Source organism: Beta vulgaris, chromosome 5 (assembly GCF_026745355.1).
Source record: "Beta vulgaris subsp. vulgaris cultivar EL10 chromosome 5, EL10.2, whole genome shotgun sequence".
NCBI classification, from domain to species: Eukaryota; Viridiplantae; Streptophyta; class Magnoliopsida; order Caryophyllales; family Amaranthaceae; genus Beta; species Beta vulgaris.
The window spans coordinates 3953017-3979394 of record NC_079206.1 but is presented as its reverse complement, the minus strand read 5'-3'; the positions used below and the strand labels follow the sequence as shown (position 1 = coordinate 3979394).

The window sequence follows — 26378 nt, the reverse complement described above, 5'->3', positions numbered from 1 at the left end:
AAACGTTATGTTTATTGGTTTTTCGCCGTTCCTTTTGGAAAGAAAACAATTATAAGTGTTTTATCGAAAAGAATAATATAATATGTTACCATAAGGTTGAAAAGGATAATAATTGGATGAAAATAATGTTTCATAAGAAACATATTCCATTACCTCATACCAAACAACATATATAAAGAAAATCATATTTTGTTTCCTTCTCAATACTCAAAATTCTCATATTAGACATGCTCTTACTTTATAAGAGCGCTATACATAAATTCCATTATAAAAAAAAGGGTTATACGATTGGTTCATCAATTTTTTTTTTATAAAAGGTTTAAAGGTTCAACAGTAAATATTATCATTATATTATGCTAATAAAAGGTTGGAGTAATTTATTATGCTTAATTAATTGAGTAGGGGGATCTCCAAAAGCAAACAGGTAAGATGAAAGAAACTTTTAGTCGAAAAGAAAACAAATACAGTGCTTTTGGTCGTTATTCTGTGCGACTTGCAAGCCCAATATGGAGGTGGAATATCCAAATTCGGAAAGATGAAAATTTCTTGTTTGAAACATCATGAAAACATCATTTTCACACCCACATGAAAATAGAATTTAAATAAGAATCAAACATCATTTTCGCTGACTAGTCACTACTGATTGATCTTCATTAAAAAGTTATCGTTAACCTCATAGGACTTTTATAGTATTTACCAAATCCATTTAAAATTCCTAGAATAGGTAAACAATTAGTTTTATCTTGACCAAAAAAAATCACAAACTTTTATATGTGGCTAGTCACACCTATATTTAATTATTTATAGGTGTAGCCAGTCCATATATATATAAAAGTCCGTTCTATTCTTTCTGTCTCATTATCATGATTTTGTTATTATTTCTTCTCTCTCTTTTCATGGTTTTCTATTTTCTTCGTCACTCGAATACTTGATAGCTATAAGATCCAAATAAAATATTCCTTATTTGTTGCCCAGATTCACGCAAAATTAAGGTGAACTTTGAAACCTTCGATTTTCTAGCATACTTTGACTGTAAAAACCTTCTAAATAAAGCAAAATTTTGTTTTAAGAATGAAGTATGAGGAATGCAATTGACATCTGCATCTCCTCCGATTTCCCGTTTTCTCCTTCCAATCTGGTGCATCCTTCCTGCATCCTCGTTGCTTGGGAGCCACCTCCCACTTCCTTCTTTAAACTCAACTTCGATAACTTGGTTCGTGGTACTTCTGCAGCAGGCCAGCAACATGTATTATCATTATAGACGTTGATAGACATCTCCATAAAGCTGCAACTTTCAACCTTATTTTTTCTTCAGTTTTCATTGTCGAGACAACCACACTCCAACAAGGACTTCGCCAAACTATCCAGAACAATATTTGCAGGCGATAATCTTAAGGTCATCAACTCAGTAAAAGTTATTTGGCTCCTCCTTGGCAGATTGCTCATATCATTCAGGATATCCAAACTTTTTTTTGTTCTTTCCTTCGTGCGATATTCATTATGTCTACCGGGAAGCAAACAAAACAGCAAATTGGATCGCCAACGTTAGTCATTTAGTTGATTCAGTTTAATATAAATAATTGTACTCACTCTGCTGTTCACTCTATTTTTGTAAACGATAAGGTTGAATCTCCCCTCGTGCGTAGAGTCTCCTGACCTTCTTTTCTCTTTTTTTTTATTAAAATAAATAAATGAATATAACGTATTAATACGATAATATAATATAATAATAATAATAACACTAGTATTTTGGACTACTATTATGATTATTGTCTTTTTGTTGGTTATAATATAAATTGTCCAACTATTTATCTTCTCTAAATATCATTATTTTAAGGTCAAATAAACAAGATCTCTATTTCATTGACCTGATAAGTTACTGTACAAGTGTCCATATTACAAATGAGTTGACATTACAAGAAAATATGCTCAATTAAAGCTTTTCTCGACTCCTTGAATAGTTTAACTCTAGATACATTTTGTATTTGACAACTACTAGTTTCGATTTCGAATAAATTTCTTCGGATATCATTACTGTAAAGGACCAATCTTGCTTACTTACTTGGATCTAGAGAAAATATACTTAAGTAGCAAGAAAAATTAAAATTCTATTATGCCATCTAAACAGGCTTACAAAAGCGAGCATCTATAAAAAGCCCAACGAGCAAAATAGGAAAAAAAAATAGAAAAAAGGTTGTACAGTACTCTATTCTGGTCAAATTATCATTTATTAGTGCTTATGTCAAAATATAAACAAGTATCCAAAATAATTACTGTTGCATTATGAATTGGAGAATGTCACTAAAGTATACTTTTCTCTCTTCATTTCCATTATTCTAAGAGAATTATGGTTGTTTTAACTTTTAAAGGTCCCTCTGATCTGAATCTAGTTGGTCATTATAATGCATATATTTCATTCTAATGCTTCACTTTTATACATGATGAGGTAACAGCCTGACAAGTTGAACTATATATCCAATGGCTTGAGCGGTTGAGCGTTCATTTGACTACGGCTCGGTAGGGTGTTCATCGGTCTAGGACCGGATTAGAATTGGAAATTTTTTTGGACCTGGATCGGAATCTGTATTTTTGTAAAAGAAACTTTTTTATTTGATTTAAACATATTTTTAAATGAGATACATTAAAATTTAATAATTTTGATAACAATATTCATAAAGATAATAAATAGTGGGTTTTTAACTTTATACCTTTTAAACTTTTTTAATATATATACTTTTTTTTACTAAAAAATCAGAAATTTCGGTCCAGTCCGATCCAAATTCGGATCCAGTTCTGCTTTCGATTTAACCCTGGTCTTTGCACAACCCTATATTTGACAGATTCACTGTAAAAAAGATCGTATAAGGCTTTGTTCTTTTGGACGAAGAGAAATTCAATTGAATTGAACTGAAATTAACTGAATTGAGTTGATTGAACTGAACTGAACTGAACTGAGAGAAAGTGAATGACAGAGAGAAACTGAACCGCACTTAGATTATTGAATAGAACAGAAATTGATTGAACTAAAGTTAACTGAGCCGAACGGGGAGAAATTGAACATAACCGAAATTAACCGAACTAAACTAAACTAAATTGAACTGAAAATAAATCCAAAAAACAAGGACTAAAACTATTTAAAAAAAAAACTACTATTGGTGTTGAAGGTTTTGTAAAATTTCACTTTAGATACTTTAGGCTTACATAGATTTACTTGGAATCCTTGAGATTTCAACTTACTTTCATTTTGTAATTTGAACTTAGCAAATTTTTTACATAGTTTTTACGGTATGTTAATTACTTCTACAGACGTGGCAAATTCGATTTATAAAACAGATGTTAGTCTACTCAGCTGCCAACAGTAACGATTGAGTTATTACAACAATTACTTGGGCCTATGAATGAGTGACAAGTGTGGGATAGTCACTCTGATCAATTTGTCGACTATTAGGGTGGCTGGTATATTTTACTTCTTTTTTTTGAAAAGATAAATTTCATTAACTAATAGAAACTCATAAAACATCTACTACTGATGGTAAAGAAAAATGAAACACAATCTAATTTGATCAAATAAAGTTCCTCTATGATATAACTATGATAATAATAATTGAAATATGACAATATACCATAGCCCCCGTTTGTTCGCTGAATTAGGGTGATAGTGAGTAGTTTAACCTGTTCGTGAAGAGTTCTAGCTCGGCTCGGCTCGGTCCGGTCAAAGCTCGACCCGTCGTGTCTCAACTCGAGTTCGAGTTTGACTCGAGACCTTAATAAGTTGAGTTGAGTTATGACAAGCTCGGCTTGAAAAGTTCGTGAATAGGTTCGATTGGGAAATAATGTATTATGTATGTATACATACATATATTTATTCTATATATTACAATAATAAGTTAATAGTTTTATTATCAAAGAATAAACTCAAATATATTTTAAAAAGAATTATAAAGAAGACGAGTAAACTAAAGATGATAATAGGTCAAGCTTGTTCGTGAATAGTTCAATAACAGCTCAGTCAACGCTTGGTCAAAGCTCGACTCGATCACAGCTCGGCTCATCAAGTTTCGACTTCGGCTCGAGTTCGAATAAACTTAAACGAACACAAATCGAGCTAATATAAGAGCTCGGCCCAGCTCGATCGATAAGCAGTTAAGCACCCCAATGTTGGATCAGACAACCTTCTATGAGAGTGTCTATTATCCTAACGTTTTGAGAACATATTTCCTTGTTGGACCGTGTAGAAAGCATACGAAAATCCAATACTAATTGAAAATCTGTACAATAAACTCAATCTTTACAACAAACCATAAAAATTTTACTTTGATGGTGGCGGCTCCCAACTGGGTAGAAAGTCTAAAACTTCAGCAAGAAGGGAGTGACGAGTGACGACTAGGTACATTTAACTTTAATCAGTTAATGTGTAAGTTGATAATAGTAACGCTATATTACCAAACTTTCTATGTGGAAAATCTTGGATAATCATTAGCATAAGTAGTAAGATAGATACGCCCGGAAGTCATGCTTTAAAGCTTGCAAATTTGGCTTGTCAAATACTAATACATCACCATCGCAGCCATATGTTGGAAATTACTATTGTATACTCTTTATAAAGGTGACATTCTTCCGGCATTAATTTAGGCTATGTTTAGTTCACCTGAAATATTCTGATATGAACTTATCTGATCTGATCTGAACTTATTTTTTCTGATCTGATCTGATCTGATCTGAACTGATCTGATAACAAGATCTTATCTTTTAGATTGTTCTCAATATATAAGAAAAATATAGTCATGTGGGTCTTGTTTGATTCGTCTCAATGAGTACTTTATTAATATTCAATTATTATAATTTTTACTAATATGTAATGAAAGATATAGTGATTTTTAAATATAAGCATAATCTGAACTGATCTGATCTGAACTTATTTTTTCTGATCTGATCTGATCTGATTAGATCTAAAATAAGCAAAAATAAGGTGAACTGAACATAGCCTTAACGAAGTCACTGTCAAAGTCAAACACATGTAAGATAATAATATAGTAGTATATGTATATAGTTTATTATACTCATGTAAGATAATTAACCATGTTGTTTCAAAAATTTAAGTAAATTGTGGCCATCATTTATGCTTAGTTTGTCCTTTCATTTTAATTGATTATATGTAGTTCTTCTATTAAAGTTATGTTCTGTTCAATTAATTTTAACTTATTGCAGAAAAAATAAATTCAAATAATAAAAGGAGATAAGTTCATATCAGATAAAATAAGCTGAATAGAACGAACTTAGCACCACAAATAAACTAAAATATACGTCAAGATGAAATTAATTTAAATAAGATAAGATAATTTTAGATAAATCAAAATAAGTTGAATCAAACAGAGCCTAAGTTTAAAAAGCTATAACAATAATCAAACCTCACAAAATCCTTTTATAACTTTGACCACATAGATCTCTGTTATATAAGTGGACGAAGGGGGGGGGGGGAGATGGTGTATGTCTTGCAAAAAGTCTAATATTACCCTTAATGAACTAAAATTGTCATACATGTATTAAATAATGTTTTCTTCTTCCTACTTGACATATATATATATATATATATATATATATTGAACAAGTTAACAATGGAATTGAATTTGAAATTTTAAAAAATATTAAATCAAAGAGAACGATTTCCTCTTCTTACGTATGTGCGAAAAACTCTGATGAAATATTAAATTGACAATATAACTTGATTTAACAATCAGAAGAAAAAATAAAAACTTGAATTTCATATTACTAATTATACAGAAAATATTTTTAAAACTTGAATGTTGATTATTATTCGGTAATCTCTATTATATAAATCAAACTCTTATATTTTATTAATATTCAACGAACCTGATACACATATTTTTCCACTTTATTTGAGCACAAGATTTCTTCAGCTTTATATTTCTTTCTCTCAATACTGTATTTGAATAAAGACGAACAAATATTTAAGAAAACCAGCGAAATATTTATTTAAGAAAAACATATTTAAAAAATAAATAATAAATATAAATGCTTGTTCGAATCACATTTTCTATAACATTGATAAATAACTAATTGAGAAAAAAAAAACGTTAATATGACACGTATACAAAACATGCAAAAAATGCTAATATAAATACGAAAACTTTGACGAACCAATAATGTATTTTTCGATGCGGGACAATTCATATCAATATACATAAATATAGTCATAGAGCCCGAACTATAAACATTGATTGAGTAATAAAAATGTAACATAAATACTTTGGACTAACAATTATATTTATTCAGTGAAATTCACTGTTTATGTACAGATTGGTCAGAATTACATATTGAGTGACAAAGTTTTTGTGAAAGAGGGGAAAGAGCAAATGCTTCTGCAGGTAGTTGCGAGTTGTGACTTAGGTGGGTACCCTCCCAAGTAGAAAGGAGCATTAAAACAAGAAATGGAAAAATTAATGAGCAGTCAAACAAAAATAAAGTATGCATGCTAAGAGAAATTTACTGCTCCTTCAGTTTTTCTTCCTACTTGTAGACTGCATAAGTTATTTTTATATGATCCCCAACAAACTTTCATCAGAAATATTAAGCTCTTCTACCCACTTTTCTGTGACTTATTTAAAGCCTCTTTCTCTGTCTTTGTTACACCTTTCATTTTGAGGACTTTAATATAAGGTCAATTTATATCACTTGTCACTACCTAAAACTACCCACATAATATTGTTATACTTCCTTCGTTTTATGTTACTTGCTACACTTTTCAATTCACGGACTTTTAGGCAATTTTTGGAGAAGAGAAAGGTATAGAGGGAAAAGAAAAGAGATCCATAGAGAGAGTTTATTGGCCCAAAAGAAAGTGTAGCAAGTAATATGAAACTTCCCACAATAGAAAGTGTAGCGAGTGTTATGAAACGGCGGAAGTAAAGGGAAATAAAAAAAAAAAAGAGGTTTTTTGATGAAATTTTCTGTGCTAGCTGCAGCATTATCAATAACCACAGTATTGAAAGTGATGAGTAGCTCCAAAATTGCTCAGGAATCGTCCCCCTCCTCTACCTAATATTCCTTCTTCGTCTTCTTCTTGCAAATTATCAACCTGTCAATGTAGGAAAAGTACAATTTTAACCCCCTAAATATTACAAAAGTTTAGCACTAACATGTATAGTAGTAGTAGTATCATTGTCATGCTAAAAGTAGTAGTATACACTATACTTTCATTCATATGCTTTTTCTTCATATTCTTTCTAACTTAAAGTCTTGCTTCTACTAACATCCTTTTATAGACTTTACCAGTTAAGTTTGCGTAGTTTACTTCTCATTTACTTCTTGCTACGACTATCTTCGTACAACGAAACTACGATCATTTAGACTGATAACCGAGAATCTAACCTAGAACGAGATCACACGTTACCTGAACATCAGTTATTGGGTTAATTTGTAGGATGTTAGACGGTTAGTTGAGTTTCTCCCTAGCTTTACTTTCTTTTATTTATTAGGAAAGATAATTGGTCTGAAGACCAACCCCTACTAGCTATTAGCTTGCAGGACACACCAGCTTAGAAGCTGAGTACAAGGCTAAACAGTCCAGAATTAAATACCCAACATATTGTTGGGATGAGGATTCGAATCCTGGGCAATGCCCTGGAATTCGGGATGATACTCTACTGAACTACCACCTCTCCCTCCTCCCTATTAGCTTTACTTTGATCAAACGGGTAAATTTATCTGATTGTTAGTTGCTTTAATTGTTAGGCATATAAAGATTTTGGTCCTATGAAAAATGGGAATATGGCATAATTTTAAGAATACATCAACAAGTTGATAACCAAATATGTACCATGTCCTTTGACCTTTACTTATGAAAATTGATTCAACTGAAATAGACAAGCATTATAGACAACTACATATATATAAGCAACTTCAATCAAAATGTTATTGTCATAGTACAATCCATCACACCCGTGAAAAGCATATAGCGATATATAGATGCCATGGAGTGTGTTATCTAAGCTTATAGTTATAGTAAGTTCTAAAAACATTTACATCAATAATAATTTATATTATATACCCTAAAAATGAATAGAATAACATAAAATCAACATAGATGCATGCATTTGACTGATACCTAATTATTTAGAAAACTAAATTTTATCAATTTGGCATCAATAAAGACAACCAACTAGCTCTTATCAATAAAGAACATGCAAAAAAGAAATCACATATTTCTATATATATTCCATGTACAATTATTTTGATTCATTTTATTGTTAATTTTATTTTTATTATTATTATTATTATCCAAATCCAATGATTGAATGCATGGAAAAATAAATAATTAAGAGATAAAAAGAAGAAAGAAAAGCAAATTAAAGAAAATCATACCCAAAGATCATCTTCATCTTCATAACGATTATAACACGAAGGTTTTGGAATCTCTCCAGTCTCATCGTTCCGAGCGAATCTGCCACGTATTCTTGGCCTATTGTCGGCTAGCGTTTTTCGGCATGCATACTGCCACCCCATCACAAATATTTCTATTATTTTACATTCATCTTATATTTTTTTTTAAATTAAGAAAGATAATTGATACGAAGACGAATATCTGTTAGACTACTAATATGTAGGATACACCAGTTTAAAGGCTGGATACAAGGCTAAACAGTTTAAAATTATATGCCTAACATATTGTTGAAATAGGTATTCAAATCTTAAGCAATGCTTTAGAATTCGGGATGGTACTCCATTGAACTACCACCTCCTCTCTCTCCCTCATTCATGATATAGTAATATGTATTACAAATTCTCTTTTTATCATGTAGAAAAATCATGCAAAAATCTCTCTCTCCTGTTAGTTGAAAAAATTTAGTCAAATATCTAATGTTACATTAAATTTTCAGTTACACTATTAACGTGACAACTATACTATAGTTTCAATAAGAAAAAGGTAACGTGATTTTTTGTGTGTTAATAATAGCGATTAAGCGCAGTGATATAGACATGAGACTGGTTATTATTGACCTACCTTGATAGTTTTGTTAAAATTCCTTTGAGTACGCTTTGCCCTGTACCTATCAATCCTTTCTTTTCTTTCTTCTGCACTATACTTTCCCACCTTGAAATTTGATTCTTCCATCATATTTTCTTCTCCAACGCCTGATAACGGACTTGCTGATGAACATACTCGACCTACCTTCTAAAAATGAAAACAAAAATTATATTAATATGTTGGAAAAAAAAAAATAGTTACTTCTTTTTCCGCAACTGCAACAAATGAATATATTATACTTCATAAGTAATACTCATTTATTGTAGTTATTATATTACGGAGTAAGTATAACTCAATACTTAAAAAAACGTTCTGTAAATTGAAATAAATCTTAACTGGTAAATCTCCTGTACTACAAACTCTTCTGATTTGACCATTAGAAAGAGAGGTATCAAATTCAGGTTGAAAATTCTGAACTTCTAATAGAGGATTAAACTTAGGTTGAAACCAAAAATTTGGTTTCCCTTCAAATGAATTGCTACTGTAACTCCTTTGCATAAATTTAAGCATACTTTCACTACCATCATAACTGTTGCTGTAATTGTTGTTGTTGTTGTTGTTGTTACTTCCAAGAACATAAGAAGTGTAGTTTCTAGGAGGATAATCAAAACCCATATGAAAATCCTCTGTTTTTATAGTATCTGAAACAACAGAGTAATTTTCACTAAACACATTTACCAAACTACCCAAATGATGACTTTGTTGTTGTTGTTGTTGTTGTTGTTGTTGAAGTGAAAGTGTTTCTAATTGTTGACTTGGAGGAGAAATGGAGAAAAGGTTAGTTTGGGTAATTTGGTCAATAGATTGAGCTTCAACAGTGTTTTGAAAGTTGTTGTTGTTGTTGTTGTTGTTGTGATCGTCGGAGAATTCATGGAAGAAGCTATCAATGGAGGAATCAGAAAGAGTTGAAAGTGGGTCAGTGAAAAAATTACCAGAAATTTCTTCAGGAGAAATCAAATTTGTTGCTAAACTTGAGTAATATGATTCATCAAACACAAACATATCAGAAGACATTTTTCTAGCTTCTAATCTTCAAACTTCAAAAGAAAAAAGAACGAGAAAGTAAAGTTTTCTTTGGGTTTTATGTATTAAAACAGCAGAAAATGGCATGAAATAGATGAAGAAGAGGAGACAAAGAAGACAAGGCAAAACTTCTCTGTCTCACTCTTAAGTGTGTGTGTGTCCTGTTGCTGCTAGTGTGTGTGTTTTTTTGGGGAGAGTGGTGGTATAGCTGCTGGACCAGTCCACTGATGATGAGTTGACGCTATATAAAGAACCGAAAAAAAGTTGCATCTTCTATGTCTACTTGTTGCTCGACTTGAGTCTTAGTGGCGGATTTACACTAATATATTAAGGCTCGTTCGTTATTGTTTTCGATTTTCAGTTTTTTTTAAAAAAAAAAGAAAGATTTTTTTAGGGCAGGTTCATATTGTTTTTAAAAAAAAACTAAAACCACAAAACATAATATCATAAAGATTAGGGTCCGTTCGGTATTACTGTGATTTTCTGTTTTTTAGTTTTTTTTTAATATTTTAAAGTCATATGATATATGTCCTATAATGAATAAAGAATTAATCAAATTTATTTGGAACATGATGATTTTCTGGTTTCCTACTTTTGGTTTTTAGTTTTCAAAAAAACTGAAAACAGAAAAAAAAAACGATAACGGACGGGCCTTTTCACATTTAAGTTGTCGTTTTCAAAATCATGTTTTTAATAAGTTTGACTAATTTTTTTATCCATTACTGAACATATATCACATGACTTATAAATAAATAAATAAATAAAAACCACATTAATACCAAACCAGTCCTTACCGTTTAGTTATCAGTTTTTAAAATCATCATAATTTTAAAAAGTTCGATTAATTTTCTATTCATATATGATATAGTACATCATATCACTTTTGAATATAAAAAACTGAAAGCCATAGTAATGTCGAAGGATTCCTTAGTAGGTACAATATAAATTGTGTTATAATGATATCAAATTTTGTCGTTCTTTTTTACACTAAAAATTAAATTTTTAATGCAGTCAAAATAACCCATAACACCCCTGGGCCCTGGCTCTCCACTAACTCGTTTCAGGAATAAGGTTGAGGTTCGATACTTTACTTTGTGCAAACAAAAAACATGGAAAGAGGTCAAGTATTTTGGTATGTGTTGGGAATGTTTGGGCCTTGTTGGTCTATTTGGACTAACACCTTTTTTTTTTTTGGAGGGAGAGAAAATAATAATATCAAGACTTAGGTTCATTTGTTGTTGGGTTTACGAGTCAATGAGACATGGAACAGTGCTGTTGCTTCATAAGGACTAAAGGACATAACTTTAAAGCCATGGACCTTATAGAAGGTGGTCCAACCTCCAACGCTCAAAATTGAACAATTTGGTTATTGATGGAATTAAAGGATCTTTTTTCAAAATTTGATGCAGACGTGGAAATTTAGTAAAAAGATATGACATCCAATCTTATGAAAAGTAGGAGAGTGATGGACTAATGTTTAAGGGTTGACAACGTTCATGAGAGAGATAGAGAGAAAATAATAATAATAAATTCGATATTTTGGAGAGAAAGAATGTCCTACAATTAACGCATTCTTACCACTTGCACGAGTGAAACGAAAATGGGGATCCCACTTTGCAAGGGGAAAGAATTAAATTCTTGTTTATAAGAGTGAAAGGAGAGCCTGTAACCAACTAGTTAAACCTTGATTCTTAATAATGCTTTCTCCAATAATTACCTTGTGAAAAAATGAAGAAATTTCATAGAATTTTGTAAGACCTATCATAGATTTACGTCATATTCCCCTAAATATACAATATATAGATAAAGGCTATTCGAGACACCCGTTAGGCGTACTCACTATAGAAAACTTTAATGGCGTCATCAAATTGGTTTAATAATTACAATTTCAAGCATGATTCTTACAAACAATTGAAAGAAAGATAAATATCGCAACATAGATGTGTTGGCCTTTCCCCTCCTTCAATGGGCCTGTTGAAGGTGAATTTTCATGTGCATGTTAGCCCAAATGGTGAAGTAGGCCTAGGTGTGGTGGTTAGTGAGTGTTGGGAGGATCATAATATTGGGCGTGAAGAGAGTGACTGTAATGTGGGATGCTACTACTGCTGAGGCTATGACAGCCTTATATGCTATCGAACTTGTGCAACGTTTCGAGTATGATGGGCTTATTGTAGAAGGAGATGCATTGCTGGTGATCAATGCTTTGAAGAGGAAACAAAATGGTTGTACCCCCCTTTTTCGTGTGTTTAGTGATATTTTCAGATTGTGTGAGAATTTTACTTCTTTCTCTTTTTCTTATGTTAGACGAGTGGGCAATATGTGACCCATTTGCTAGCTCATTGGGTTTGTGCTCGCAATTGTGAAATTATATGGCTTGATTCTTTTTCTCAAAGTTTCTCATCTTTGACAGAGCTTGATCTAATATAGTTTTACGAGCTTTTCAAAAAAAAAAAAAAATTTAAGTGTTCAAAGTTCAAATAAGTTGGCTATCAATACTAATTCTAGTATACGCTTCTAGAGTTTTAATTTTCCATTCCTCGTAATTGGTAAGTATACGCTGCAGTCAAGTGAACACAATTACACAAAATTGACTCTTTTCGTAATTGGTAGTTTTTGGAACTCCACTCACAACAAAAGACTCCTAAATTTGTCACATCTCTCTCTCTCTCTCTCTCTCTCTCTCGTGGTCTCCCTTTATCATCAACTACCTTCGTTCCAAAGATTTCAAACTCATCTTCATTCATTTTATTCAAAGTCAAAATCTAGGGTTTTTGCTCTACTTCTCTCTCTCTTAACACATTTCTCTAGATCGAAGACCAGAGAATCGAAAATGGTGTCGCAAGATTACGTGCAGAAAATGGAGGCACGGCAAAATTTCCGAAACCTTTGGCACACTGATCTTCTTCACACTATTCAAGGCGATACTCCTTGTAAGAATTTTTTTTCATTTTTTTGTTACAGTTTTCTCTCTCCTCCTTTGAATTTTACTACGATGATCAGTGTTTCTTATACTTGTTTTGTGATTTCTTTTGGATTTTCCGCAGATTGCTGCTTTTCGTTGTTCTGGTAAGTCATTTGATTTCGTTAAATAGTTAATGCTGTTAGGTTGAATTTGATTTTATTTAGATTGTTTGATTAGATTTTTTGATTTTTTTTTTTTGCGTGGATGAGTTTGCTGGTGTGGATGAGTTTGCTGGTGGACAGTGTGAGTTTTATGGAAGTTTTCTCGCAAAAGTTTATAGAACTCTAGAAAAGTGAGATAAGGTTAGAAAAATTAAGTTGAATACAACAGACTCTAAGGCAATTATGGTTCTAACTTCTAAGTTCCAATTGAGAAGTGATAATTAGAAATGTGATTAAAGTTTGCTAATCGATTGTTCATCTCATGATTTGACTTAGAATGCGCGAGTAATGTTCCATTTTTCTTTTTATTAAGAGTATGCAAGATTTAAACTGTCAAGCTGAAGGAACACTATAGTGCTTCCACCATTGTTATTGACTTCATACAACATGAAAGCTTGAAACAAGAATGTTATTGTAGGGAAAGAGAGGAGAGTGTGTTAGAGATCTACAATATTTAAAGATTAATGAATCAAACTGGGTGAATGACAAGAAGCTAAAACAGAATCTCGAAAGCTGATCTAAATTTAGTTGTAACGAGGGGTTGAGATGGTTGCATAATGAAGCTGACTTGGCTGGAGGTTAGTTAAACCTAGTTTTTCCAAGAGTCTAAAAAGCCATGTATTCTCCAAAGCAACACTGCCATAGTGCCATATCCCTCTTATGAGCTTCTGAACTGGATATTACCCCCCTTTTTTCTTTGATACCGAGCTGAATGGAGATTTAGCAAGCAGCAAGATGTACCCTGAATTACTTAAGTCCGGACAGCCACCCGTCTGCTAGTCTGAGAGTCTAAGTCGGAGAAAGCTTGCAATGAGGGTCGGACTGTAGATGAAGCAATATACACTTGTCTGATGCAGCTGAGATATATCTCAAAATATGTTTAAGAAATTCAAAGTGGGGAACTCTGGGCAGCTGCAGAAACTGAATTAAATGCTGCATTATATAAGCCATATCAAGCCTGTTGAGGATTAAGATTTTCAATAGTATAAAGACTAGGGTCATAAAAAAGTTCTCCTTCATTGGAGCCTTAAGTTTTAAATGAAGAGGCACTGGGGTGATAGTGGCTTTACAAGGTTGTTTATATCCCTCTGCGTAACTTTTGTGCTAACTTCTTCTGAATGAGAGATGTAACTTTGAGAGATAGCCAACATCAATTCCTTTGAAGTAGTGCAAGGTTCCTAAATCTGATTATTCTTATCCTGATGATGCTTTAAAACTTCAATACAACTGTCAGAGTAATGTCATCTACATACACCAATGGTTTGAGGTGTAGGCCTCTTGATAAACAATGAGTAATCATTCTATAACTAAGTAAAATCTTGAGCTTGTATTTCATCAACAAGATTTGAGAACCATCATCTGGAGGGTTCCCAAAGGTTATATACACTCTTAATCGATTTGCAAACCTATAGTCTGCATAGGAACATCTTCATGTACACTTCTTTATGCCATAAAAATCATTATTGACATCAAGGTGGAGGAGAGACCAGTTCTTAGACGTAGCTAAGGCAATAATGAACCTTACGACTTCTGTTGAAAAGGTTTCTAAGTAATCAATCCCATGCTAGTGTTGGTTCAATTATTTTGCCATCAACCAAACTTTATGTCTTTCCAAAGTGCCATACGTCTTTAGTTTACTTTTATGAATCGATCTAAACCCTGTTGTTACTTTTCCTGGTGGCAAGGAATCCAACTCCTAAGTCTTACAATTGTATATTCATGATGTGAGAAAAATTCTTTATTTTATAGGAACATCACAATAAGTAATCAAGTTGCACCAAAGGAAAGTAGAGGAGGAAGAAACAACGCAATGATAATCTTGCTAATGGCATGACTCTTTAAGAATTCTAGAAGATTTTTCGAGATCAACTGGAGAGGATATATAGGTCTTAAAATCTCAAGAGACTCCTCTATAAAAGGAAACAATTAAAAGTTGAAAAGGGATGAAAGTGCAAGTTAAGAGGTGGAGTATTCATTTAACTTGGAGATCAATTATTTTTTGGTTTATGAATGCTAGCAAAAGGAATAAACCTAGTAAAAATAGGAAGTAGAAGTTCTAAAATGTCATGAAGGTAAAAAAAAAAAAGATAATGTAGGAGAAGAAGAATGGAAAGATGTTCTTCATAGGCACAAGATCTTTCATTGGGCTTTAAAATAGTTACACTTAGCACTTTATGTGCCAATGAAAGCCCAACATTCTTTGGCTTGATATTTGGTTTCATGTTGTTCCGAGGCGGAAACAATGCAAAGACAACCAAACACCTTTAATCTAGAGATGACAACGGGTCGAACTTGGATCGGATTATGCATAATTCGACTCTGATCCTACAAGAAGTCGGATTTTAAACCCGAGTCCGACTCCGAAAATCCGAACCCGACCCGACTTAAAATTCGGACATTCGACTTCGAATCCGATCCGATTTAAAATCCGAATATCCGACTTAAAATTTGAACTTCCGACTGCCAACCAATCCGACTTATTTTTCTGCCCATTTTTTTATAGGAGAATAATCTTATAATTTAATAATCTAATCATTACAATTTATTCTAATAACATTTTGGAAATCTTATATAATACAAATAATCTAAATATTACTATTATTTTTAACAATAATTTCTTCAACGGGAAAGTCATATATAATGCAATTGGCTGAAAGTCGAAGTCAAGTTATACATAAATGATACATTAACATAAATAAGAAAAAAGGATTGTGACTCAAAGTCGGAGTCGGATTATTTTATGAGATCTGACTTCGACCCTCCTCCGACTCGGAGTCGGACTTTTTAAACGGAGTCGGATTACTTTTTTGTCGGAGTCGACTCAGATTTTTTCTTTCGGATCGGAGTGGACCAGGGTCGGATCCGCACTGGATTGCCATCCCTACCTTACTTGATCTAAAGATTAGGTGGGTTGCCAAATAGTTTTCTTAGAGAGTAAGGTTGTGTAAAATAGGTAAAGGCTTTATGTTGATTAAATGGTTGACACATTAAACACAATTTCCGCATAATCGAATAGGAACTTTAGATTGGATTTAGAGAGCTCCAGCAATTGGTTGGAGATGTTTACATTTTTTTTCCATCACTCCATTTTGTTGTGGGGGAATATACTTGATTTTGTTGCATCATATAAACCCATGATATATTGGAGAATCATCAATGATGGTAAAACAAAAAAGAAGAAAGATTGAATCATGCTTGAGTGGCATCTTGATAAGCGCCCCATACATCAACATGAAGGAGCGAGAAGAACTATTAGTTTCAATGCTACTAGAACGGAAATGTAGTGGTTTGTCTAGAGGCAGGATTCGACAAACATCATTCGCGAAGCAGGTTATTACATCAATTATAGCTTAGCCTTTAATGCATTATTAAAACACGAAAATTTAGTAGCTACAGAAGTAGAAAATGGGAGTTCCAAGAAGGTGTCTTCCTTAGAATTTTTTTTTTTATGGAAATACAAACCATCTGTTAGACTAGCAAGAACATGAGGCCTCATATTATGGCCCTTAATAAAACATTGTACATACATAAATCTAGCCATACCATTAAGATCTTAGCATAGCTTATAAATGAAAATTAGATTGAATAGAGATCGAGCTATATGTAGCACATTGTATCATATTGTTGTTTAAGTATCTTATGCCTATCAGCCTATGTGATTAAGAGAAGAATTTCTCCTATTCGGAATAGTAATATGGTGTGTGTGCGAGTAATATATGCACGCGATGCGTGCAATAATATATTAATATTAATAGTAACATCAAAAAGTGTTAAAAAACAAACTTAAGATTGTAATATTTATGGTGAATATTTGATGAACGTTATGATTTCTTATTTGCATTGTTAGTGTAAAGAGTAATGTTTTCCAGAAAGACCTAAATCAAGGTAGGATATGTTATCGTGTATTTGGAAGAATATTCAACAACTCTTCTTTTAAACAATGATCTAAGTTATGTTATGTTATTTATTTAAAAATACATATATTTTATATGCGTATTTCATGAGTAGTAGTTCAATTTTATTTTATTTGGTAATATAGGTTTTTAGGTAGGGGTGTAAGTTCGGTTTTTGGTTTGGTTTTAGGTCAAAACCAAACCAAACCGAAATAAATTCGGTTTTGAAATTTCCAAACCAAATCCAAACCGAAATTCGACTCAATCCAAACCAAACCAAACCAAACTAAACCGGATTTTTTTTATCTTTTAAAATCCAAACCAAAACAAACCAATTTTTTTTCATATTCCAAAATCCAAACCAAACCGAAATGAAATTAAATCAAACCAAGATAAAAACCAAACCGAATTTAAACCAAACTTTTTGATAATTTGTATTTTAAGTGACAATATTTTTGTATTTTCGTAATTAATATTAAAAAAAAGAAACACAAAAAAATAATAGACAAAATTCGTATGTTAAGTGACAATAATTCAGTTTTTTCGGTTTTCCAAAACCAAAACCAATCCAAACCGAAAAACCGAAGTTTTTTTTTTTTCTTTTGAATCCAAACCAAACCGAATTTCAAAAAAAACCAAACCAAATTACTAATTCGGTTTGGTTTGGTTTTCGGTTTTTAACCAAATAACTTACACCCCTATTTTTAGGCATGCTATGGTGAGTAGTGCTTCAATAAAAGAAAATTATAAATTGATATTATCTGATGATGTATGTTTATATCTTTAATTATTTATTATCCCAACTAATTGTGCTCCGCAAAAAATTTAAAAAATGAATATTCTGTAGTTAAGTTTCTTAATTGTTTTATGGTTTGTTAATACTCCCTCCGTTTCCTAAAGATCTTCCTTATTGCTGTTCCTACAGATATCAAGGAGGATCCATTTGTGTGGGGTGGGTAAAGTAGGAGAGAGAAAGGGGTTAAGATAAATAAACAAATAAAAAGGGGTTAAAGTAGGAGAGAGAAAGGGAGTAAAATTGAAGTAATAATGTAATGGTGGACCATATGATAGGGACATGAGAGGGTAAAAAGGAAAAAAAAAATCCAAATAAGGAATAAAGTAAAAGAGGGAAGATCGTTTGAAAACACATTTAAACGGAAAGAGGGAAGATCTTTAGGCAACGGAGGGAGTACATTTATTTGAAAATATTATTAGAACTGAGAGTTTAGATAATAAGAATCTTGTGAATCTTTAATTTTATAATTGTTTGAAAATTGATTTGGTCATCAATTTGTATTTTCAATTGTGAGTTTACTTTTTTTACACATTTTTATGTATTTCTTTTTGATAATGTAAAACTTTCTTTACTACCCATATTTATAAACAAGGAAAGAATCAAGAAAATCTTTTCTTTATTATTTTTTGTGAGATTAAAGGTATATAAGTATTTTCAAAAGGGGACACCATACCTCCCCTTGGCTTATATAATAGAGATTACTCAAAGTAAGCAAAATCTTGGCATATGTGATTAAAGCAGAATTAGCACATGAAAGCTATGTTAGTTGGACTGTCTATAATTTGACACTTCGACATGGATTTTACAATTTTTTTGGGCCAAAATTCGTGGAATGTTTTCATATACTTACCTCCGTTTAGAAATAGTTGCACCACTTCATGTTTTCACGTCTGCCAATGCATTATTTCAAACATTAATATCTCTAATTATCAATAAGTACAAATTATAAAAAATTGATATTAAAATAATATGCACGGAGACGAAGCTAACAAGATTTTTAATGACTATGTTTTTCCTAAAATATAAATCACCAAAGACAATCAAAGTGCAAGATGTGAATAGTAAACACTATACAAATGGTGCAACTATTTCTAAACGGAGGAAGTATAACAGTAGAGTGGGCCAGTTTGACGTTTACCTATGTTAGACATGAGCACCTGACGTTGAACATAGGATCAAAGAGACAAATATTACCAGGAAATTGTGCTGATTTAGATTCAGCAGTTATCATTGAGAACCTTCATTTTCCCATGTCTTTAGCTTGTCAATTATCCCCATAGCTGATTTAACTGATCCACCATTAAAGTGGGAGAGACATTGATGTTAGCTTTTATGGATCATGTATGGAGGTTTCTCCTCATCACTATCATCATTTTGAGTTGTAGCAGCGATTCTCTTACCCTTTTCTGGCATGAAGTTACACCAGAAACATCTTTTCAGGGTTCACAGTAGTATGTTGAGCGCCTCTTGTTACCACCAATAAGCAGCTTGCTATCATGAACTAACCTCTATCAATCAAACAATCACAGTATCTTCTCCTGAATCCCAAGTCTCACGTGTTGATTTCTATATATTTTTGTTTCTATCATCTTGCATTCTGAGTCTATAAGTAGGTAAAACCGTAAAAGGTGCTTGGTGCACCTCCAAAACAGTACTCCTTCGCAAATCATAACTTTCATATAGTTTCATCAAGAGTTGAACTAGTCTCCTACTTCATCCGTTTCTTTATAAGTGAACACACTTCTGCCTTTTATGTGAGAAGTGGGTCACTCAAAAAGAAACGGAGGAAGTATTTTCTAAGATCTGACAAGTTTCTGAGTAATCTGAAAAGTGCAACTTTCACAACGGCGAGTTGCTGAAGGCTTGTGAATATCACATCTTGATCTTTGTGATGTAGAAACATTTTATGATCCTTGATATAGACCAGTCAAGGCTCGTTGCAGAGGGAAACAATAGGGTCCCAGTCTCCCAGATAAAGCACCAAAATCTCTCTTAAAGGTTGATCCAAACTTCTCAAGCAGAATTTAAAATACAACACACTCCTGTCCAAAACACCAACTATTTAAGTATCATCATGCTATTGCATCTATCCGAAGCCTGGGAAAGAGAAGAACCTGCAGGTCTTTTTGTTATGGTTCCATCATCAAAATATACCTTATCTTTGGTTGATGTTGGAACTTGTTAGAACTTGTCTAAATTTTTTCTGGAATAAGTCAAAGTAATCCGAACAGATTAGAGTCTAATCTAATTGCTTCTTCCTTGCTAAATGCTTTGAGACAGCATTGTTGATATATTCTCTCTTATATTTCTAGTGGGCCATGCGTATCCTATATGCTGCGGAAACGTGCTCTTTATAATGACATGTCGAGGTTAGTATCATATTCTACTAGCTGCCAAATAGTCCACAATCTATCAAGAATATTGCCTTACGTTAATAGAAACACTATGAATTGGGTTTTAACGCGTTTCAATTTTTCGTAGATATGTATGCTGTGCAGGATATATGCCTTGTAGTGGTCGGTGTGGTGAGAGACGATGTCCTGAATTTTGTCTTGCCACTGAGGTATGGTTTTTATGCTTAGCTTTCTCACTAACCTGTTTTATTGGATAGACCCTTATTAACTTTGCATCCCCCTCTCTTTTCCTTCCTCACCCGTTTTCTTCCCTGGCTAATACTAGCTCTCAACTAGTGCACTTGGCAATGGCTGGCCTCCCTCTTTCTTATTCCCCCTGTCCATCAATTTTTTTGTCTGCAGACAGTGCTATTGACTTTAACAACAATGACCACCAAACCAGAATGATTGTACGTTATATATCTGACACGTAGTACATACATGGGATGTCCCCTGAAATTTGACACGCGTGCAAGGGCGTGGCATTCATGAAACATATTCTTGATTTTAGAACTTATTTTATGTACTTTTGATGTGACAATCATATAAGCATATACGAGGTTGAATTGTTGTACGGAAATAAGTACACTAAAAGATAAGTAAACGCTAAGGGAGTATCACTTGGGTGGAAATTTGATTTTCTCAATTTCCTTTTCGGGGTTTGAAAAGAGTGGATTATAGTTTTCTAGATGACATGATATAGTTCTCTGAAGGGTGGAAAACATTTCCTTTTGAAAGAAAGGAATGTCACATTTTCCACTCTACTTCGTACCTCCTCTCATACATCCTCTCTCATCTCCAATCCATTTTTCATTCTTCTTTTTCTTTCTAACTTGTCATGTAATAAACCAAACAAAAGAAAACTAATCTACAATTGACTTTTCCCCCAGAATAAGCTGTTTACCCCTCTGAAACCCCACAGCTAGCATTGGGCCATTTGATTCTCCCCTTCCTTTCCTCCCCCTCTCTTAAGTCTTAATTACTTCTCTTTTTTTTTTGAAAAAAAAAAAGCCCAGGCATTCTTCTGGAGAATGAATGTGGTTTTCCTCACAGACCTCTACAAATAAGAGGTTTCACTTGGAGGAAGTTGTTCACTGGCTAAGATTCCTTTTAAAAGCCTCTTGCTGTTGTTTCGCTAGTCTCATCTGGCTTGGGGCTCTTGGTCTGGGACCCTTTTTTCCGTCACATTATTCGAAGTTGCTGGATCTAAATGTTGATACTGGATGTCTGTGTTGCTATCTTAAGTACCTTAAGATTTTAATGTGAAGTGATGAATTTTGGAAGGAAAAAAAAGTGTGCACTTAATCAGGTTGTAATTATTCAGAGAGATTCAGTCCCCAGAGTAGTGCTATGTTTGAAGGGTCTGGTCGCTATAATCAGTCTGTTGAAAGGCCGGTTTTTAGTTAGGCCTTGAATCCTGTTTGTGAGTTTTGTCCATTGCTTCCCATTCTGCATCATTGTTTGTTCAGGGCTTCAGGCTCTACAGCGACAAATTTGATTTGTTGGTATTCGTATTCATGTTCTGATTTCTTTGCTGATAACTGAATGCCGCCTCGTGCTTTCCCGACTGCCAAAGTTTAAAGTTACTCTGAAAACCCATGTGTATTGAAGTTTAGAACTGCCCTTTATTGTCCTTAGCTGATCTTTATATTCCATTTGTTTTGTTGACTCTGAGCCACTGATAGTTACCTTCTGCATATTCTGTCTGTCTTTTTACATATACAGTTCATTATGTAGATTAGCTTCTTGGTGAAGCATTTCAATCTCAGATGCTTACAATTCAGGGGCCTTTGATTAACAGGTTTTCCTCTGCTTTGGGAATTCAGTGGCATCTACGCGTTTTATGCTACAGGATGAATTCAACATACAGACAACTCAATGTGATAACTGCATAATTGTATTCCCTTTTCCCCTGATCCTTTTTTCTATAAACTCGTCCTTTGAACTGGTTTACTATTTACTCTCTTTCTAACATGTTTTCCATGGTAGGGTTTCATGTTGTGCCTGAACCAACTTGCATGCATATTTTCCATAGTAGCCATGATTGTGGGAAGTCAAGAAATCCAAGAAGCATCTCAATTGCTGAATTGCCTGTCTGATATGGTTTACTGCACGTAAGTCTCATTTTTACTTCTTTCTTGTTTGACTTGTGGATGTCCACCTGACTTGGTTTTCTGGTTTTTGCAGTGTCTGCGCGTGTATGCAGGTAAGCAAGCATTAACTTTTACATGCTCCCTAATTTTCATTGTAGTCATGGTAAGTTCAAGTGAATCCTGAAATTTATTAGATTTTCTGTGGAAATGCAAGTTGTGCATATGGAAATAGTCAACCGCAGCGACACAGCGTATTCTAAAGCAAGCGCTTGAGACTGAGTGACAATACATTTTGATGTTTTTATCATATTATCCTATTTTTTTTAAACACGGTAGGGTTGTCTCTTAAAGTTGGTCTGATATATCATGGCCTTATTGGCTAACAGAACGTGCCTAACAAACATAACTGATTGCCAGGACACATCATAAGAAGTCAAATATGTTCTCTTTTTTTTTGCCTATTGTTAAAATATTTTAAATATATGTAATGACACTTTTTTCTATCATAATAGTGTGTTCAATTTGATATTTTTGGTGAAGTATATGTCTTGCTCTAGGTCTAGTTTAATCTTATATACTTCCTCTGTTTTCTTTTTATTGTACCCAAAGCGTTTAGCACACATATTAAGGAGAAAAGATTAGGAGTCAGAATCAACAAAACAACCCATGTGATGTTTTATGAAGTTAGAGAGAAAAAAGTTGCTTGATGTTTGGGACTATCCTATGTGCTAAGGGAAGTTATGTAAACAAAAGTTCCCAAATAAGATAATGGTACAATTAATTCAATATGGCAAGAAAAGAAATGGTACAATTAAAAGGTAACAGAGGAAGTAAATTTATTTTTTGATTTGAATGATTTTTGAATCATGTAGCTTATCGTAATATTGTTTAGAACACTATTTACAATATTAATTAATCTTACTATTATTATTGTTATTAGCATTATTATTATCGTAATTGTTGGTGTTGTAATAATCGTGGTACTTCCTTCGTTTCATAATATTTGCAACACTTTTCAAGTTGCGGATTTTGAGGCAATTTTTCTTAGTATACAGTTAGATGGGAGGGGTATGTAACTAAACTAACTAATAATATTTCAATCACCACCCTACTACCGCCAGCTGCCACCATCCTGCCACCGCCACCACCACCACCAGAACCACCCAAATCACCTCGCCAACACCACCGCCACAACCACCCTGCCAACACCAACACCACAACCACCCTACCAACACCACCACCAGAACCATCCCGCAACCACCATTAGAACCACCACCACACCCACCCCGCCAACACCACCACCACAACCACCCAGCCAACACCGTGAGAACCACAAAAATTCGAAAAAAAAACAGATCTTCATCTTCTAACGAAGTATGTGAGGAATTTTTTTTTTTTAAAAAAAGATCTAATCTAACCAAATTTATAAAAAGATCTAACCAAATTACAGATCTAACCAAAAATAGATCAAAGAGGAAGGAGAGATAAAGGAGAACAAACGAGAGAGAAAGGAGGACACGGTTCATGTTCGTATTCTTCTTCGTCAGTTCGTCTTCTTAGTCAGTCCGTTCGCAGCGGTGGTCAACGTTGTTCTTTCGTCGGGGGTGTTCGTTCGTTCGTTCGTTCATTCGGTGGTCGGCGTGAGGGAGAGTGGTGTGAGGGTTGTGTCGAGGGTATGAAGGAGAGAGAGAGGGCGTGAGGGAGGAGAGAGAAAGGAGGTGGTGGGGAATGGGTTGGGTTTCTCTGGTGGAGGTGAAAGAATGGTTGTGGGTTGTGGGGAAAGATTAATAGTTGAATTGTTTTAGATTAGAGTATGTAATCAATGTTTATTTTATAAATAAGGATATTTAAGTATTTTCACCCTCCTAAACTTACTAAATAAGGAAAGAAAAAAAGTGTTGCAAATTTCTTGGAACATCCCAAAATGGAAAGTTTTGCAAATTTCTTGGAACATCCCAAAATGGAAAGGGTTGCAAATATTGCGAAACAGAGGAAGTATTAGTAATAATTGTTTTGAGAATTTTTTTTTTTATTCCATCTTACTATGTGATATTGATTTTTTCCGAATTGATCTGATTTCTGTTTGTAAGCTTTTGAAGTTGATAAAACCAAAATAAGCCTAAATTTTAGTTCATCTGTTTGTTTATACTACGGCCAACTTGCTGTTGCTTATAATAGCTACTAATAATCTTCTCAAGTACCAGTTAATGGTGTTGGACTCTTTTATAACAACAATTTTACCTGCAATGTGACACTTTTCCAGTACACCTTCTATACTTTAGTATAGCAATTGAGCTTTAATGCTGCTGTGGAAGCTATTTTGCCCTATAAAGCTGCATTAGTGTTATTAGCCTTACTAAAGTTCGAAACTTAAGAATTAGTGGCCTATTATTGCAGACACAACACAAGATTGAAATGGACAAGCGTGATGGCAAATTTGGGCCTCAGCCAATGGCAGTACCACCAGTTCAGCAGATGTCTCGAATTGATCAGCCATATCCTTCCACTGTTGGATATCCTCCCCCTCAACCCCAACCAGGATATGGTTATCCACCTCCATCTCAAGGCTACCCGCCTGCCGGTTCTGCTTATCCTCAACAAGGCTACCCACCAGTTGGCTCTGCTTATCCTCAACAAGGGTACACACCAGCTGGCTCTGCTTATCCTCCACCAGGCTACCCACCAGCTGGTTATCAGAAATGATCGCTACTTTGCTAAAAGAAGCGGTTTGCAAAATTGATTATTATTTTCAAGCTATGTGTATTTCTTGGTGATTTGGCTTGCATTGACAACTCTCAAATTAGTATTCTTGTAGCAGTGTCGCTGCTGCTGCTGTAGATTCTACCTCCAAAACTTGTCTAAGGTCTGATATGATGTGAATGTCCACCCTTCTTTCTGTTTCTCCATGGATTCCAGAATTTCTGAAACCCTGTGACTGAGAATGTTAGCTAAATATTGGTATAATTTTAAGGTTAAGCATCTAAATTTTCTTGTGCCTTTAGCTGCTTGTGTTGTGGCCGTCTTTTTATTGATCAAACCATCTTTTCTGAGCGCCGCTTGTGAGAGTACAGGGGAAGCTCAATGATAAAAGCTCCTACGTCTCCAGGACAAAGGTGGGGTGGGGGGGTTCGACTATCATCAGCGTCAAGCTGCCAATTATGGTGGCATATTTCGGGATAAAGACTCTCAGCTAAAGTCTAAATAATCAAGGTTTCCGTGTGTCCCATCCAATTAAATTTACGAGTAACAAAAAATAGTACATTTGTGACAATAACTACAGGGTTTCATGCCACCATAAAAGAAGCCATTTTAGTTGCAATAACAGTCGTAAATTAGTAATGTTTGCTGGAAAGCTAAAGGTTTTGTCATACTCGTACCCTATTGCAAAAATCATTGAGTTGAGGCAGTCATGAAGCTTTTTATACCTTTTAGTCTAAAGATGAATCTTTCAATGTCAGCATCACTTCTTCGAACCATCGTGTGTTCTTCATCGTTATATAATTGAAGTATTACTTTCGCACGACTTCTAGGAAGTAACTAACTAACAGATAAGGCGGTGGAACAATGATTGAAGCAAATTAATGGTACTTTTTAAATGACGCGTTTCAATGATCTGTTACTAGCAATTAACTAATTGTATCAGTTAAGATTTATCCAACTTCCTTAATTCATTGCAGTTATGTTAAGAGTGTTTTTTTTTTTTGAGGGGAAATAAAGTAGTGCATTAATCTAAGGACAATGTGTCCATCAAAACATACGGAGCCACTTCACGAGGACAGTGGTTCTCCCAGCATTGTTCAACACATGTTAAGAGTGTTAATGCCGGCCCAATGTTGACCTTCTAGCTTATCGTAGCTTTCGGCCGGTTAATTATTTATATTTGTTTATTTACATAACCAAAGTCAAGCTTTTATATATTTTTTGTTTGGTGTCACAAAAAGTCAAATTTGTAATGTCACAAAGAGGCGTAGAAGAATAACATGGTGAAGAGGTTGTGCTGTGGGTTGTGGC

The 26378-nt window shown here is 33.7% G+C and overlaps 2 protein-coding genes and 1 long non-coding RNA gene across 4 annotated transcripts; 2 read left to right on the top strand and 1 right to left on the bottom strand.

Annotated features, from left to right (window-relative positions):
- Positions 1–6255: 6255 nt before the first annotated feature.
- LOC104892268 (uncharacterized) lies at positions 6256–10300 on the bottom strand. Of its 2 annotated transcripts, none has more exons than XM_010678148.3 (4): positions 9383–10300; positions 9023–9193; positions 8383–8511; positions 6256–7096 (listed from the first exon to the last, which is right to left on the bottom strand). In XM_010678148.3, exons 1-4 carry the CDS (start codon positions 10058–10060, stop codon positions 6989–6991), a joined length of 1086 nt encoding a protein of 361 aa, XP_010676450.2. In that variant the 5' UTR covers positions 10061–10300; the 3' UTR covers positions 6256–6988. The 2 variants fall into 2 exon arrangements, with proteins under 2 accessions (XP_010676450.2, XP_010676451.2); XM_010678149.4 differs by having other exon boundaries at positions 9023–9190.
- Positions 10301–12679: 2379 nt separating this feature from the next.
- On the top strand, positions 12680–25368 carry LOC104892265 (hypothetical protein). Its single transcript, XM_010678145.4, has 8 exons — positions 12680–12999; positions 13114–13135; positions 20194–20250; positions 20363–20444; positions 22076–22171; positions 22264–22388; positions 22462–22480; positions 24765–25368. The coding sequence occupies exons 1-8, from the start codon at positions 12900–12902 to the stop codon at positions 25068–25070; spliced, it is 807 nt and encodes a 268-aa protein (XP_010676447.2). The 5' UTR covers positions 12680–12899; the 3' UTR covers positions 25071–25368.
- On the top strand, positions 13341–18217 carry LOC130591540 (uncharacterized). The gene is made up of 2 exons (XR_008969296.1): positions 13341–17239; positions 17794–18217. It is a non-coding gene; the product is annotated as an uncharacterized LOC130591540 (long non-coding RNA).
- Positions 25369–26378: the final 1010 nt, after the last annotated feature.

Coding starts and splice junctions, on each gene's coding strand:
- LOC104892268 (XM_010678148.3), bottom strand. CDS start 10,060: ATGTCTTCTGATATGTTTGTGTTTGATGAATCATATTACTCAAGTTTA. Junction 8,512..9,022: donor ATTTTAACAAAACTATCAAG/GTAGGTCAATAA, acceptor ATGGGGTGGCAG/TATGCATGCCGAAAAACGCT. Junction 7,097..8,382: donor AAGATGAAGATGATCTTTGG/GTATGATTTTCT, acceptor CTACATTGACAG/GTTGATAATTTGCAAGAAGA.
- LOC104892265 (XM_010678145.4), top strand. CDS start 12,900: ATGGTGTCGCAAGATTACGTGCAGAAAATGGAGGCACGGCAAAATTTC. Junction 13,000..13,113: donor TATTCAAGGCGATACTCCTT/GTAAGAATTTTT, acceptor GATTTTCCGCAG/ATTGCTGCTTTTCGTTGTTC. Junction 13,136..20,193: donor TGCTGCTTTTCGTTGTTCTG/GTAAGTCATTTG, acceptor TTATATTTCTAG/TGGGCCATGCGTATCCTATA.